Source organism: Linepithema humile, chromosome 5 (assembly GCF_040581485.1).
Source record: "Linepithema humile isolate Giens D197 chromosome 5, Lhum_UNIL_v1.0, whole genome shotgun sequence".
Lineage (NCBI taxonomy): Eukaryota > Metazoa > Arthropoda > Insecta > Hymenoptera > Formicidae > Linepithema > Linepithema humile.
In genome coordinates, this window is record NC_090132.1 from 6,655,347 (window position 1) to 6,669,576 (window position 14,230).

Consider the following 14,230-nt stretch of genomic DNA (forward strand, 5'->3'; position numbering starts at 1 on the left):
GTACAAGCGCGCTTCGTGCTCGCTTCTCGCGCGTCGCTGGAAATTGCGCTAAATCGCGGAAACGCTGCCTCTTCGAGATCGAGTTTATCTCGAGCTTGATTGCAACGCGGAACGAGCTTTGATTGGGCCGCCGGCAGTCAGCAGTCAGGGCAGCTTTTAATCGAGTCGATCGATCGCGCGGCGCGCACAAAAGCTTTTCCGTTTCCCGTGAAAGACGGGAAGCGAGTCGCCGAGCTCACCTCGAGCGGCAGCGAACAAGATTAATAAAGGAACTAATGAACAATGCTGCTGCGTGCGTCGAATAAAGGACAGGGCTTATAAACTTATACCGAGTTTCGGTTGTACGCGCCGATTCGACGATTCGCGGAAGATCCTCCACGAAGGATAACGAAATCAATTTGCTTAGTGATGCCTCGATCATGAAACATGATTTATTGTTGATTAAGCAAAACTGTAAAATTTTTACAACGCGTTGGCGTATCGGAAAGCAGAGATCATATACGATAACATTTTACAACGTGTGCGAATTAGCGGAAAGAAAAGTGTTATAACGTTCGGGATAAAATTTTTTCAACACGTCCTTCCTTTCCGAGAATACTGCAAAAAACATCGAATTTCCGGATAACATCCGACATTTTATGTGCCAGCCGCGCGAGTAGTGCGGAGCAAATTAATTTTTATAACCGCAGCCGCTGTACGAATTCGTCCTTTCCTTCAGGAAATAAAGGGAAGACTCAAAGTACCGCGGTATCGATTAAACCGCGTATATTGCAATTCATTTCCGCCGGCTTAATTAGAACGGCCGTGAGGCCGTTGGAACAAGTTCGTTCGGTGTATATATATACGCGCATACTAACTGAATTTCCAGGAATATCCAATGGAATGCATAGAGCTGATTTTATAGCACAAGCCTCGATCTCTCCGAATATCGGTGTTACGGACCAATAATAATTAAGTGCCTGTTGATACGAACTGATTGGTGATATCGCGGATTAAGCGTTATCGCTCATCATTATCTTTCATTCATTCGCCGATAATCTTCATATGTCGCAGTTAATTCATATTCCGAATTTACGTCACGGTAATTAAATCATAAACCTTATGGTATCTCGTTTAATAAAGAACATAATTGGATGATATAAAATTAAAATGTACCTTATCCAATTTTCTTTTATTTCTGAATTAAAAATAAAATTGTGTAATGTACTTTACTATGCATAAGCTCCAGATAAAAATGTATGATGTAACCTACATTTAATATTTCTAATTAAATCTGAAAGACATTAAAAGGGAAACAATTTATATAATCTCTGATGTGTAAAAGCTTTTTAATTATCGCAAATCTTTGATAGTGAAAAAACATGAGTTTAATTCGGCGTATTCCTTTATTCTATTTTCTTCGTGTATGTATGTAAGTTTTGTATGTGTTTATCTTTTCTTTCTAAATATATAAATGTATCGTAATACAATTCCTTTTCTTAGAGACTTTTCAATAACTCGAGACCTTGAACAAAACATAAGATAACTCGAAAGCAATATTACATGCTCTTGTATACGACAGTCACAAGTTATTGGCTAGCCTCCAACACAATCGAGGTTATTCATTGCATTTTGACAATATATCGATGCCGTCTATCAACTTATCGAGGTATTTTCTCCGATTAAGAGTGAGAGCACGCGGTTCTTACATAGTTATACTCTTAAATTTTTATTTCACATATTCTCACTTTTTGATAAACGGAGAAAATGTGATTTAGAATGTTTATTTACCGGCACGTTTATTATAAAAATTTCTATGCATTCGGATCATCTGCAACTATCTTTGAAGTCAAAATATGTAACGGTTGTAGGGTCAAGGCAAATGTAACGTACGGTAAACAGGAAAATATGCCACAAACTTTAAATAAATCATTCTTACGATCCAGTTTCAATGGCAGAACATCTTTTACTATTTTCCTCAACGTTCTCCTTTAAAGATTAATCGACTGTTCACATGGATTCGATTTATTTGTATGAGCAAGCTCGTGGAAAAGTCTACTCGCCTTAGAATTCCGCTTTGTTCACGGAAGTCGATTTGTCTTTCGATTGCGCTAGTCCTTAAAACCTTCTCTTTTGACGTGGCATATAGGAAGTGCCCCAGTGCACCTATTAAAGTCATCATTAATAATTATCCGTCCTTAGGCGTGACACTTTAATACCTGACAGTTTCATTAGCGTACTCTGTTATGGATGACCCTGCTATAAAAGTTTAGCATCCTTCTCGTTATCCCTTTAATGGACTATACGCTCGCTGCCTTTACGATCTATCCAATGTTACGGCTAACTGTGACAAGTTGCCATCACAAAACGAACTGCGTTTCACAAAATTGACTTTAATATAATTTGTTCCTACTCAATAAATGCAATTTTATTTTTAACTTACATTTTAAATCAATTGCTCAATGACACACAGTAAGAAGCCCCATAAAATATCGTGAAAATATAGAATTGGAGATTGAAGAAATTGAGAGATTGAAAAGATTATGAAATTCTTTTAATAATAATTTTTAATTCTATAGAATTTTAAGCATGCTTTTTTTCTGTCGAGAGAAATCATGTGACAGCAAAGGTTGTTGCATACACCTCGTTTTTAATTTATCGATGGAGTTCTATTAGAATAATTATACAGAATAGGGCACGTTAAAAATGTTATATCTGTACATACACTAGTGATATATGATACACTAATGTTTGCAAAATTAAAAAATTATTTAAATAAAGATTTAAAGTTTCGAGATATTTATTTTGTAATAGCTTTGCCAGATCGTTTTGCAAGAGTAACAACAATTATTATATTTTATATAGAATTTTTTAATTTTTTTTTAAAGCTTGAAATAAATAACAAAATAAGTTTATAAAAAATTCACTTTATTTAATTGCTCATATATATATATATATATATATATATATATATCAGAGATTAAATATATAAAAATATCTGGGCAAGATCAAAGCTCGATATTGTTTTTATAAATTGAAAGCATCAAGCTCGTTAGATGTTCCACTGTAACAATTGTATTTTACTGTTGATTGAAACAAAAGGAAATTTTACTGCGCACCAATTTGTTGCATTCGTTCTGACGCAAACAAAGATTGATGAGTTGCCATCAATCAGTGGTTTTAACATGAGTTTCGTGTACTATGGCGTAAAAGTACAATAAATTTATCGAATTGGTTTCATATTAGAAGTATAATAAAGTGTTAAATAACTTTTAACTTCAATATACTTTAATAAAAATATAACAGTATGTTAAGTGTGAAAATGTATCTTAACACACACACACGATATTCTATTTCCGATTTTTCATCTGTAAGTGTCATTCGTTGAGTGAAATTTATTATCTCTTTTAAACAATTTTATTTTCGTCGTAATCATACGCAACACGTAACTGTGTCTTTGCTTGTGCATGTAACTTTTGCCAGTCGGAAGAGAAAACTTTCGGATTAATCTGCTCACAGAGAAAAAGAAGGAAAAAGGTAATTTCCGTGAAGTGGTGTGGCTCATAATGAGATCTCGCGGGAGTGGAAGTCGCGTTTTTCTTGGGAAGTCACTTGGAAATTTGCGCTATTTGCGGAATCGTTAAAATTATTCAACTGGGACTGAAAATTTCGCACTTTTTTCTTTTTCTAGATTTTACGTCGATAGTCTGAAATTTCTAAATTCAATCCAAATATATTTATGTATATTTGTCCATTCCGCTGCTTTCATTCGACATATTTTGCAGCGTCTTCGAGCGTTACCATAGAAACGAAATTATCTTACTTGGAGAAATAAATGAGAAATACATAGCTTGCCCGAGTTCAATCATTATTACACCTTTGTCATCATAGCGCGCCGTCGGGAGCTCGGCATGGCGAGTGTTCGGGTTTTCCCAGTTGAATAAAAAATGAGCAGGAACGGGTCACGACGTGGAACGATGCGCGTTGGTCCCGAGGAAGTCGGGCGTGTCCATGAGAAATTGGATTAATTCTGTATACAAACGGGTGGTGCGCGGCTCTGCCACCGACAGCCAACGGGTGTCCGCAAAACATGGCCATACACTGCTCTCGCTAATTATATCAGCAGTAGAATTTATACACTATAAATTAATAAAGCTGCAACTTTATGTATTTGAGTATATAAATTTCTGTATTAAAAGATATTTTTGATATTTAATTATTGTATATTTTATGGTAGACAAAACGCTCCGTTCGTGTTTAAATCAACGAATTTAATTCTCAGCGGATGATATAAATTTGTTTTATTTGTATCATGTAAGTAGCATTTGTTTAACCCTATTGAACAAGTTTATAAGATAGAAAATTTAATAAGAAAATTATTTTAGCCGTTAGCTAGAGTATATAAATAAGATTTTAATTTTGATACTTCATTATTAATTATAGTAACATTTTCTTATGTTCGAAAGAGAGTCTACTAAGGGTTAAATCCGTCACCATAGACGGTGCTACTCATTCTATAGGACAATAGCCGGATGTCAGTGACACAGCACGCTTGGCAGCTCGCGCAACCAGCCCGCTCTATGTAACAACAAACGGATGCGCGCACACGCGCGACGCGCTTACACGGATGAAATCTGATATGGGATAATAGGTTTGAATCCGCTCTCACAGAACACACGCAGCGGGCACATATATGTAGATCGATGCGTTGCATGCAGAGACGCCGTTCCCTCATGGAATTATAATATTGTGTGTCACGATGTATAATAATGATGTAAATGCGCAGTGAGGTGCGATGCTTTCACGTACATACGTCGAAAGTCTCGTGCAACAGAAATTTCCGCTCAATCCAGATAAAAGTCGCGAAAAATAATAATTTTGTAATTTTTTCAACGATCAACATTACGATATCGTAAGACAGTAAATGATGAGAATTTCGGACTAGAATTTTTTTCAGAATGTATGTAGGGCACATTATGCATCATATTGAAATAACAATTCGTTATGTCACCATGTGACGTTATATTAGCGTATAAAATTTTGGAATAAAAATTTGTCTGTTTTAGTTTTGAACAAAAGCCGAGGATTTTTTCATAAAATAAATATTAATAATTTTGATCTAAAAAGCCGGATTTATTTTACATTTTCGTCGCATAGACACAATGCGTGTACTCACTGTTATTTTTACGGAATATTTATAGCTAAATATTGCCGTTATTAAACAATAGCTTTTCAGGTGGATTTAAAAATAGACATTTTATTGAAACTAACCTGTTTGCGAAAGTGACGCGCTTTGTCAAGAACGGAAATTTTGTCCTTTACGTCACGAGAAGGACGAATCGTGGGCGTTAGATTGATTAGATTCATTTATTACAGTCGCGCCTCCGCGAAAGAACGAATTTCAGACTGTAGGGAACAGTTTACTTTTCCCCGTGCTCTGAAAAGGACAAAAGATTCAGTCTGTGTAGCTAAAGATCACTTCGCAGAGCTCAAGTTCGAATTGACACGACTGGATCGATTGCCGCTGACTCGACACCTATTTACAAAATTTTCGACTAGCGAGCACGTATGGCGAGTAACGAGGTCACGTGTGAATATAACGAATAGTAACGATAAGTATTACATTGTGTGAACGACTTTCTTCTCCAAGACATAAGATGCAAGTAATGTCACATATATTCCAGCTTTAATTATCGTAGAATTAAACTCATTACACTAAAAAAATATAAAAATTATTATTTAACATAACAGTAAACTCACATAGAGAGATTATTTTTCTTTCGAGAAGTCGCGCGGAGACATGAGCAAAGATATTTCTGTGATAAAGTTTCTTCGGAAGCTAACGTGCACTTAAATTTGTTGGAAGGTAAACGTGGAAACACGGACAAGGGAAAGAACATCGTATCTGATCGGCCGCAACAAGTAGAACTAGTCAAGGCGCGATCAGACGAGAAGTGGTAACAACCTTGAATCTTCACTTATAAAGATTTATTTTTGATATCGCGATCAATACGAAATTGTTAGTATCAGACTAATTGTGATGTTTAATGCAAAATTAATAATTGTTAAATTGCAAGATTTAAAAAAATAAATATAATAATATTACTATACAATATCTTATTTCTAGAATCTGAAAATTCTTCTATTAATTAAACTATAAGAATTTTTGTGTCAATATCAATTGTTAATTATTGTAATATATGCATCATATAATATTCTTTTATTAATGTATTATAATAATTGTTTTAAATTATTTTATTTTTGGCTTGCATATTTTCAAATTTAAGTTTACTCTATTATAATATATAATAATAAACATATAAATTGTCAAATATCGTTCTGTTTATCGAATGCAAATTATTCTCTGTATTAATATATAATTCATTCTGTTTATTTAAAGATTATGCATCGCATTATCATGTGCATTCGTTTTACATAATACGTATTACTAACGTTTCGAATTTGCTGCGACAGTTACCATTACACGTGCGAGAAAGCAACAAGGCGAAACTCACAAATCCTGTACGTGGGAGTCAAATACTAAAATTATATATATATAATAACGAGAAACACACGATGGCAGCCTCCAGCTAAGCGCGGTATTAAAGTATATAGTAAGCTCAACAAGTAGCCACTGGAACAAACATCGTTTTATAGCGAGAGTGGAAACCAGGGGTTGCTTTGTAACCGTGGTCGTTATAATCCCCGCGTACAAACAAGCTCTGGATTCGCTTATCATCGATCTTCACAGAGTAGCGATTTATCATCATCAAGCTGTAAGAAAGTATCACAAGCGATGTGTATAAAAAGATGTCTCCCGACTATTCTTATGAAAAACCGCGGAAGTCGACCGAAACACTTTTTTTTTCTTACACAACAAGATGTCAACGTATTCCTCTTCATGAGTGACTGATTATAAATTTATGATACATAAATACAATTGTTCGGTCATTCAACTTTCATCAGTGTTCTAAAAACTTGTGTATGAAAGAGTATTATTAAGTATACTTAATGTGTCAAGAAATTATATTCCCTAGAACTCAGTGTTCAACCAATGACAATGAATTTGATGATGCGTAAGAAGTATATTAACTTTTTGCATCACATGTAAAATATATTTTCTACGCACAAACTCGTTTATTTTCAACAATGCAATTTTTGTCGATTATTTCATTCTTTTCTATCAAGCGATGTCGTGTAAATTTTCAGTTTAATGTAATGTATTAAACACAAATACTTGTTTTACATCTCGTACTCTTTCCCATACATATTTTTATAATTCTATATTATTATATTAATTGCAAATATCTGTGGATTTGTTTGCAAAATCGATTATACATGGAGGTTCAATTTAGCGCGGTTGTTTCTCGATTTCCTCTCGAGTTAACGTTTCCGATGAGCTGCGGGTTTATTTGATATTCGAAAACGTAACGGCAAAGCCGAAAACACAATTGGCTCATGATGAATTTTGCCGCTATTTATAGACGTCCTCTTTAAGTGGAATTGAGGTCAAATCAAAATTGGTAATTTAAGACAAAGTCGTGAAACTAGATATGTCAGATTGCAATCATCGTTTACCTGCGGATACGCGACATACGTGTGCTCTAATTTTCTTTTATGTGCACAAAATTCCAAGTTGATTAAACGTCTTCTACTTAATCGTCACTGCTTGAAACTCGCACGACGACTTTACTGGCGACTGGATGAAATTGCGTTCGAGTGAAATAAGATAGCTTTCTATTATTTTATATTAATATTCAATAAGAATTTAAAGAGGAGTCCTACACAAGAAAGTAAAAGAGTTCCATGAGAGTTCCGGTGTGCGATAAATTTAAAAAATTGCAACAACATTTTGTAAGAGAAACATAAAGATGAATGCGCACGCGTACAATATTTCAAAAATTATTACGACTCACTAAAACTAAATTAATAGTAATTAAATTAATTAGCCTGTGTTTGTTTTGAATTTCTCATAAATCAAGAAAGGCGGTTTTTAAACAAATTACAACATCGCTTTGAGCGACGGATTTAATTAACGGGTTGCTATGCACTTATGCCAATTTGATAGTTCAAAAGGTAACAGTGCAGCAAAATTATTGTCGGCATTGTTACGTAAGCCGGATATGTTTTCGAGCAGAAAGGACGATAATTTGAACGCGTCTGTTCCGCGTGGAATTTCGTGCATATAAAAGAAGCGTAAGCGTGTCCGTGTATCCGCAGGCAGGCCGCACAGTGCTGCAATCTAACTCATCTAATTTCACAACTTCCTCTCAATTAACTAATTTTGATTTCACGGTGGCCAATATGATTCCAGATTGCGTGTATTTTAACCGGCAAAAAGTAGGTCATTCGAAAATGCATTAAAAGAATTATCAATACAATAAAGTCGTTCATATTAATAAGTAAAAATAGCAAACGTCATAAAATATATATAATGCAGAAAAGTAGCCCAGAAAACATGTTGCAGTTGAAAAGTTTAACGATTGCTAAATTTAAAACTCTTTATCCCGTATTTAATGCGAAATACGATCATCTCTGATCCTTTTATATTTCCCTTATAAAGATATTATTAATATGAAAATATATTATTTCAAGATGAACATATATTGAACTGACACAGTTAATATTAAATATAGCATATAAATATCCACCATATTCTAGACATATACCGTACGAACGGAAAATAATCTTTTAAATGGTAATAATTTTTCTTTCTCGCGTATATCTAAAAAATGAGATAAAATACGCTTTTGTGTATTAATATCGCAGCAAGCGATATTGTTCAACATCGAGTTCAATCTCCGGCGTTTCCTTGTCGCATTATCATTGTGAATTTTTCACGCATCACAGCTATGAATATCGTCGGCAGAAAAATTCTCTCCGCCATCCCGCCTCCCGCGTTTGTCCTGATTTTTCTCGTCATCGACGATATTGCATGCAAACCACAGTTCCCTGAGATTCTATAAGCGTGGCGCTCATTGTTGCATCTGCAAACGTGACTGAAGCCCGTCCTTGTTCCGATCATTGTGGTCGATATTTCTGCGTTCCGCGAGCACAGACACAAGCGTGGCCGATCTCCTCGTCAGGATAATTTTGTCTCCGCTTCGTACGTCATCGGAGTTTCCCTCAAACCAGAGTATTCGTCGTAAGTCGCGGGGGTGGCTTGTTTGCGCTCCGCTCTAAGGCGATCCGTCGCCGATATATTGCGTATCATGCTTTGATACTTATATACAACACCACTTTCATTCGTAATATCTAAATCTCTTCTTAGAATTTGTCTTAATCTCAACATCATCTCAACGTCATCTCAACGTCCGTTGTTCGTTGTAAGAATGCCGTGAGAAGGTGACTTTATAAATAATTATTTGCTATTTGTTTAGAAGCAAAGAATTTAAATGCGTAAAAAAGTTATTTGAAAGTACAAAGAAACTAAACAAATTCGATAACAAAAAAAATTGATTTAAATCTTTAAAAAATTTAAACAACCGAATAGTTTATTTAACGACAGTTAATTGCTGAATAAATAAAAGTACAACAGTGAAATCTTCATTCGCCGTGAAATACGACGGTCATTAACATCCCCATACGACCTACATATCATCTTCGTTAATTAACGTGGCTCACTGAACTTAATTTCCCTACAAAATAGCAACGTGTTATTCGATACAAGCCTTTCGCTTTTGCGAGTCCGTCAAATTTTCGTATAATTACGAAGTTCACGCTTTGCTAGCCTGTCGATCGCGTCACATTCATGCGTATATTAACTTTGATAATTAATATGGGCGAATACCAAACTACTTCTTACAGTCCGTTTCTCCTCGTCCGAGACAGACGCCCCGCGTTCGAGGAATATTATCCTAGGGCGCCACGACGAAATCATTATGAGATAAATTAATATACGCCGGAGTATTACGAGCGGAGCGCTTGAAATTCCATTCCGCCTCCTTCGTTTTTCTCCTACTTCTACGTCGAGCGTCCTCCTTTCTATGATTCTCCACCCTTCACACTCCGTTCTCATCTCTTTGATATTTTTCCACTTATTTCTCTGGTTCCCGAAAATTGGTATAATCATCTTATTGCCACGTTCGATTGCGTTTTTATTTTATTTCTACGAGAATTTCGTTCTTTCGTGCAATGTGAATTTTTCTCTTCCCACTTTCTCTCCTCATTTTGCATCCCGAAAAACATGAAGAATTCTTCCGCTTCATTCTCTCGTTGAAAATATGACAATATTGTATAATGACTAACGTTTAAATTTCTGCTGAATGCTTATGTGTGACATCATCCATATAATTTATTGCTACGCATACGCAAAGTAGAACTGCCCGATGAGGGAAAATTCTAAACGCAGCTCGGTAATAACAAATTTCGGCCGCACAACGACGTTAGAACGACGGTAAAGCGGCAGCGTCGCGCTAATTCCACCAAGCGGAATGGTTAACGAAGCTATTTACATCGCAATTACTATGATTCACGTAACCATGAAACCTGGTTGCAGCAGAAATTTGTCTCGCCGAGCGATGAGTTCCGCGATCCGCGGAATGCGACGCGGAGGAGAGCGCGACTTTCAAAACGCACGCGATGAGATGAATAGACTACTTTTTGCACTGCCGCGCGGAATCAGTTTGCGCTTGAAGTTATGTTGAAAAGCAACGAACTTGTTACCGCAATTACAACAAGTAGTAATTAATGTTCGTGAAGTGACGCTGTAGAATAATTCGTATTTTTTCCGAAAAATTTCTTTTTGCATGTATTTTTGTAAAACCGACTAAATTATTTGTATTTACTAAATTTTCACTTACAGTATTATCAGATCTAAAAATAATATTTGATCATAATTCTCAGCTAAAAATAAAAATAAAAGCAGAACAGTTATCGGATTAATTAAATCTCGTTAATATGTATTATTATAATAAGAATTATCGGTCATTTATCACCGTGTAGAATAATCTACATATGCTACGTGGTAAATTTATTACTAGTTTCAATGGCTACGTTATGTAATTTAAACTCATAATTACAATGCCGTTGTGATCAAGTATGCTCGTGAGAATTAAGGGCCTGTAGTTGCCGCGTAGCTGATTTCCTTGATTGAAATTACAACTAATGAGGATAAACACGTGCTATAACACATCAGTACGTTGATTAAATTTAGTATATAGGTATCAACTTCTTGATACCTATATCGTTTCATAATTTGCAATAAAAAATTTAATTTTTAATGACTTTAAATCGTTATTTCAAAAACATTTCATGTTCGCAATTAAATTTTATTCTCTTAAATTGCAGTCGCGCAAGTTGTCGAATAAAACTATCTCGCTAATTTAATTTTGTATTTTTATTAACTGTAGCATATGAATAAATATTCCGTGCTCGAATTGTCGTTGGATGAAATTAATAACTTTGTTCTAAACATGTGCTGCAACATGCGAAATGCGGCTGCATTAGTTTTAAACGCTGTGACGTTTTGAATTCGAATTTGTAATTATTTTGTCGCGGACATTATACTCGAGAGAATCAAATCCCTTGACACATCCTGCACTTTCGAACAATTGAAAATACTGGGCGTTGAAATGAATAAATGTTGAATTTTTGAACTATTCTCTTGACGTATGAGTACATGTAACATGCAACAGTATGCGCATTCAATGCGACTGTTCGGAATTTTATAGCACATGAAACGTAAACAGTTTCCATATCAACTGTATAACGATATATAATTTTAACTTTTTTAGGAGAAGCTCGCGTTTCTCAAAGTAAAAATTATCAGTAGGTGAAAAAACACTCATATGTGTGTTACGCTATCGTTTTAACAAAAATATACCAATAATGCACCATGACAATTTTATTTTATTATCGTGTTGCAATTAAATTGCTGACTGTAGCGATTTTCGTGTATCCAAAATATCGGCTTGTCATTCGGAAAAGTGAGATTAATCATCTCGCGTGACGCGTGTGCGCTTTCAGCAACTGAAATCCCGTATGCGACGAAACAAAGTCAGATATTAATTTGCGCGAGCAAATATTTGTTTGCGTCCAAACTTTCTAACGAAGTTACGTTCGGCCAAACATTCCTCTCAAAGCAGTTAGTTAACCTGCGAGAGGCATTGTTTGCAAACTACAAAGTGGTGTATGGCACAAGAACTCTGAAAACCTGTCGATGCTTTAAAGGAGAATTTGCAGCGCTTGATATTAAGCTAAAGAAGCTTTTATGACTGCAGAACGGAACAAACTTTAATGATCGTTGAATGCATTATCGCGATTCATTCACAGAAGTGAAGTGGATCGAGTCTATGATTTATCAGATTCATTTTAAGCGAGCAGGTGTAGAGTGAACGTTATAAATTACAGGCTTGGCCTACTTTTGCCCCGAGGCCTTCAGTCGCGTGTAATTAAACGCTCGTTTTGTTTTTAGAGCACACGGCAACAATCTGAAGGCTCCCATGTCGTATTAAGGACGAGTGACGACTATTAAAGGCGGGTCGCAGGAGATGCTTTCGCGGCTGGAAAGGGAGCCGCATGGCTTCAGCTTTCGCCACCAATCAAGATTTTGCGGCTGTGAAGACGTAATAGGATTGTTGTGAGCCGAGGTCGGCGGTCGTGAAAATCAGCAACGGGGGCCACGAGTCTTTATGCAAGCACCGGTCAGCAGGAAGTGACGAAAGGCGCAACTTAGGTATTCTCTATTTGTTCCGCTGAGAATAGCCGAGATCGAGAACCGTCAAGATGTTGCGCAACAATGTAATAACGTCTTTAATGAAGAAGGTAAGTGCATTGTTTCATACGGTATTTTCAGATTATCCCAATTAATTATTTCGTATTATTAACAATACGAATCTATAAAGAAAAATTTTATTTGTAGAATTATTATATTGCTTGTCCACTTTTAATCACAATTTTTATAAGAACAGCATCAAATTTGTATTAAAAAAAATTAGACTTTGAACGTAATATTGATATACCTGACGTTAAAAGTGAAGCAATATTGGAGATAGATCTGTGATAATATTTCAACTATAGGAAATAATTGTTGAGAAATGTTACATTTTATTCACTAAGCTGATATATTTCACTCGTATTTCAATGAGAATGAAAGGAACAAAATCGCATTCATCTCCGATCGGATACTTTTAGATGTAATGAAATGTAAAGCTATGCAGATACGAATTATATACCAAAATGTCCGTAATTACATCACGCAAGCCGAGCCGCGAGGGCTGTTCGGCGATCCGCGAGAATCGAATCAGGATGGAAAATCCAGGTAATCGATAGATCGTGCCCGGAGTACGCAGCCGGTTATTTAACGACCAGTTTTATCCTCCTGGATACCCACCGCGCATCGAATATTCAACAGTTGGCATCGATTCCCTCGAAATACAGAGCACGGAATGGACGATCCCAACAGCCGCCAGATCTGGTCTATGCCTAAGACCTCGGAATCGCGCGCGATTAAGTACATAGCACAGCAGGATCAGTCCTAAGATCAATGTCAACGCAAAGCTTTTATTCGTGCAAATCGGTCGTTATGTTACGAAAGTCACATTAGAATTGCAAATTTCACTTTAACACGATATTTCCATTCTCTTGATCAATAAAAGCTGCTCATTTGGCATTAATTATGCTGCACAATTGGAGTGTTCGGACAAAACTAAATACCAAAGGCTCACGTTTGAACGTTATGATATTATGATGTTACATACACGTCAAAACAATGTATAAATATATGATTAAAATTGAATATTAAAATTTACATACTGATATTGAAGATTAATATTATTACACATTGTCACAATAACGTTGTATGTCACGATAAATATTTAACGTAATATCAAAGTAAAACGAGATGTCTACATTTTCGATCATTATAATCCACATTTTTTCACATCAATCACGCAAAAAGGTGGAAAAAAAAGAGAAACGATATTTTGCACCTTTTTGATTATTTTAATGATAAATAAAATTAATTAAATTTGTTCTGCGTGTTTGTGTGTGTGTGTGTTACAAAACGATTTAACTCAATTGATAAGAAGCTCGTACTCGCGACACGTGAACTTATGATACAAGGCTTACGTCCTTGATCCTTCTTGCGTATAAACTTAATCGTGCATAATCGGCATTTCTTCGTCGTATATTCCGGTTGGCTCTGTGGAAAATCTCTTTGCGCTGCGTCTGCACTATTGCAAAAGCGGCCTGGCCCGGCCCGGAGATGAAAGCTCTTGCACAGAGTGTTCCTCCCAGCCGGTGCCGCTAG

The 14,230-nt window shown here is 35.8% G+C and overlaps 2 protein-coding genes across 13 annotated transcripts in view; one reads left to right on the plus strand and one right to left on the minus strand.

Annotated features, from left to right (window-relative positions):
• Window positions 1–14,230, minus strand: part of Ccdc56 (Coiled-coil domain containing 56) — a 144,782-nt gene that overhangs the window by 37,116 nt on the left and 93,436 nt on the right. The window lies entirely within an intron of this gene.
• Fife (regulating synaptic membrane exocytosis protein fife) overlaps window positions 1–14,230 on the plus strand; it is a 158,744-nt gene that overhangs the window by 21,831 nt on the left and 122,683 nt on the right. For all 9 annotated transcript variants that reach the window (XR_010890512.1, XR_010890514.1, XR_010890513.1 and 6 more), the window contains exon 2: window positions 12,395–12,744. Coding sequence is in view for 5 of the 9 variants with exons in the window: in XM_067356282.1 (XP_067212383.1) it covers window positions 12,706–12,744 (39 nt within the window). In the remaining 4 variants the exon portion in view is untranslated. The remainder of the gene's footprint in view (window positions 1–12,394; window positions 12,745–14,230) is intronic.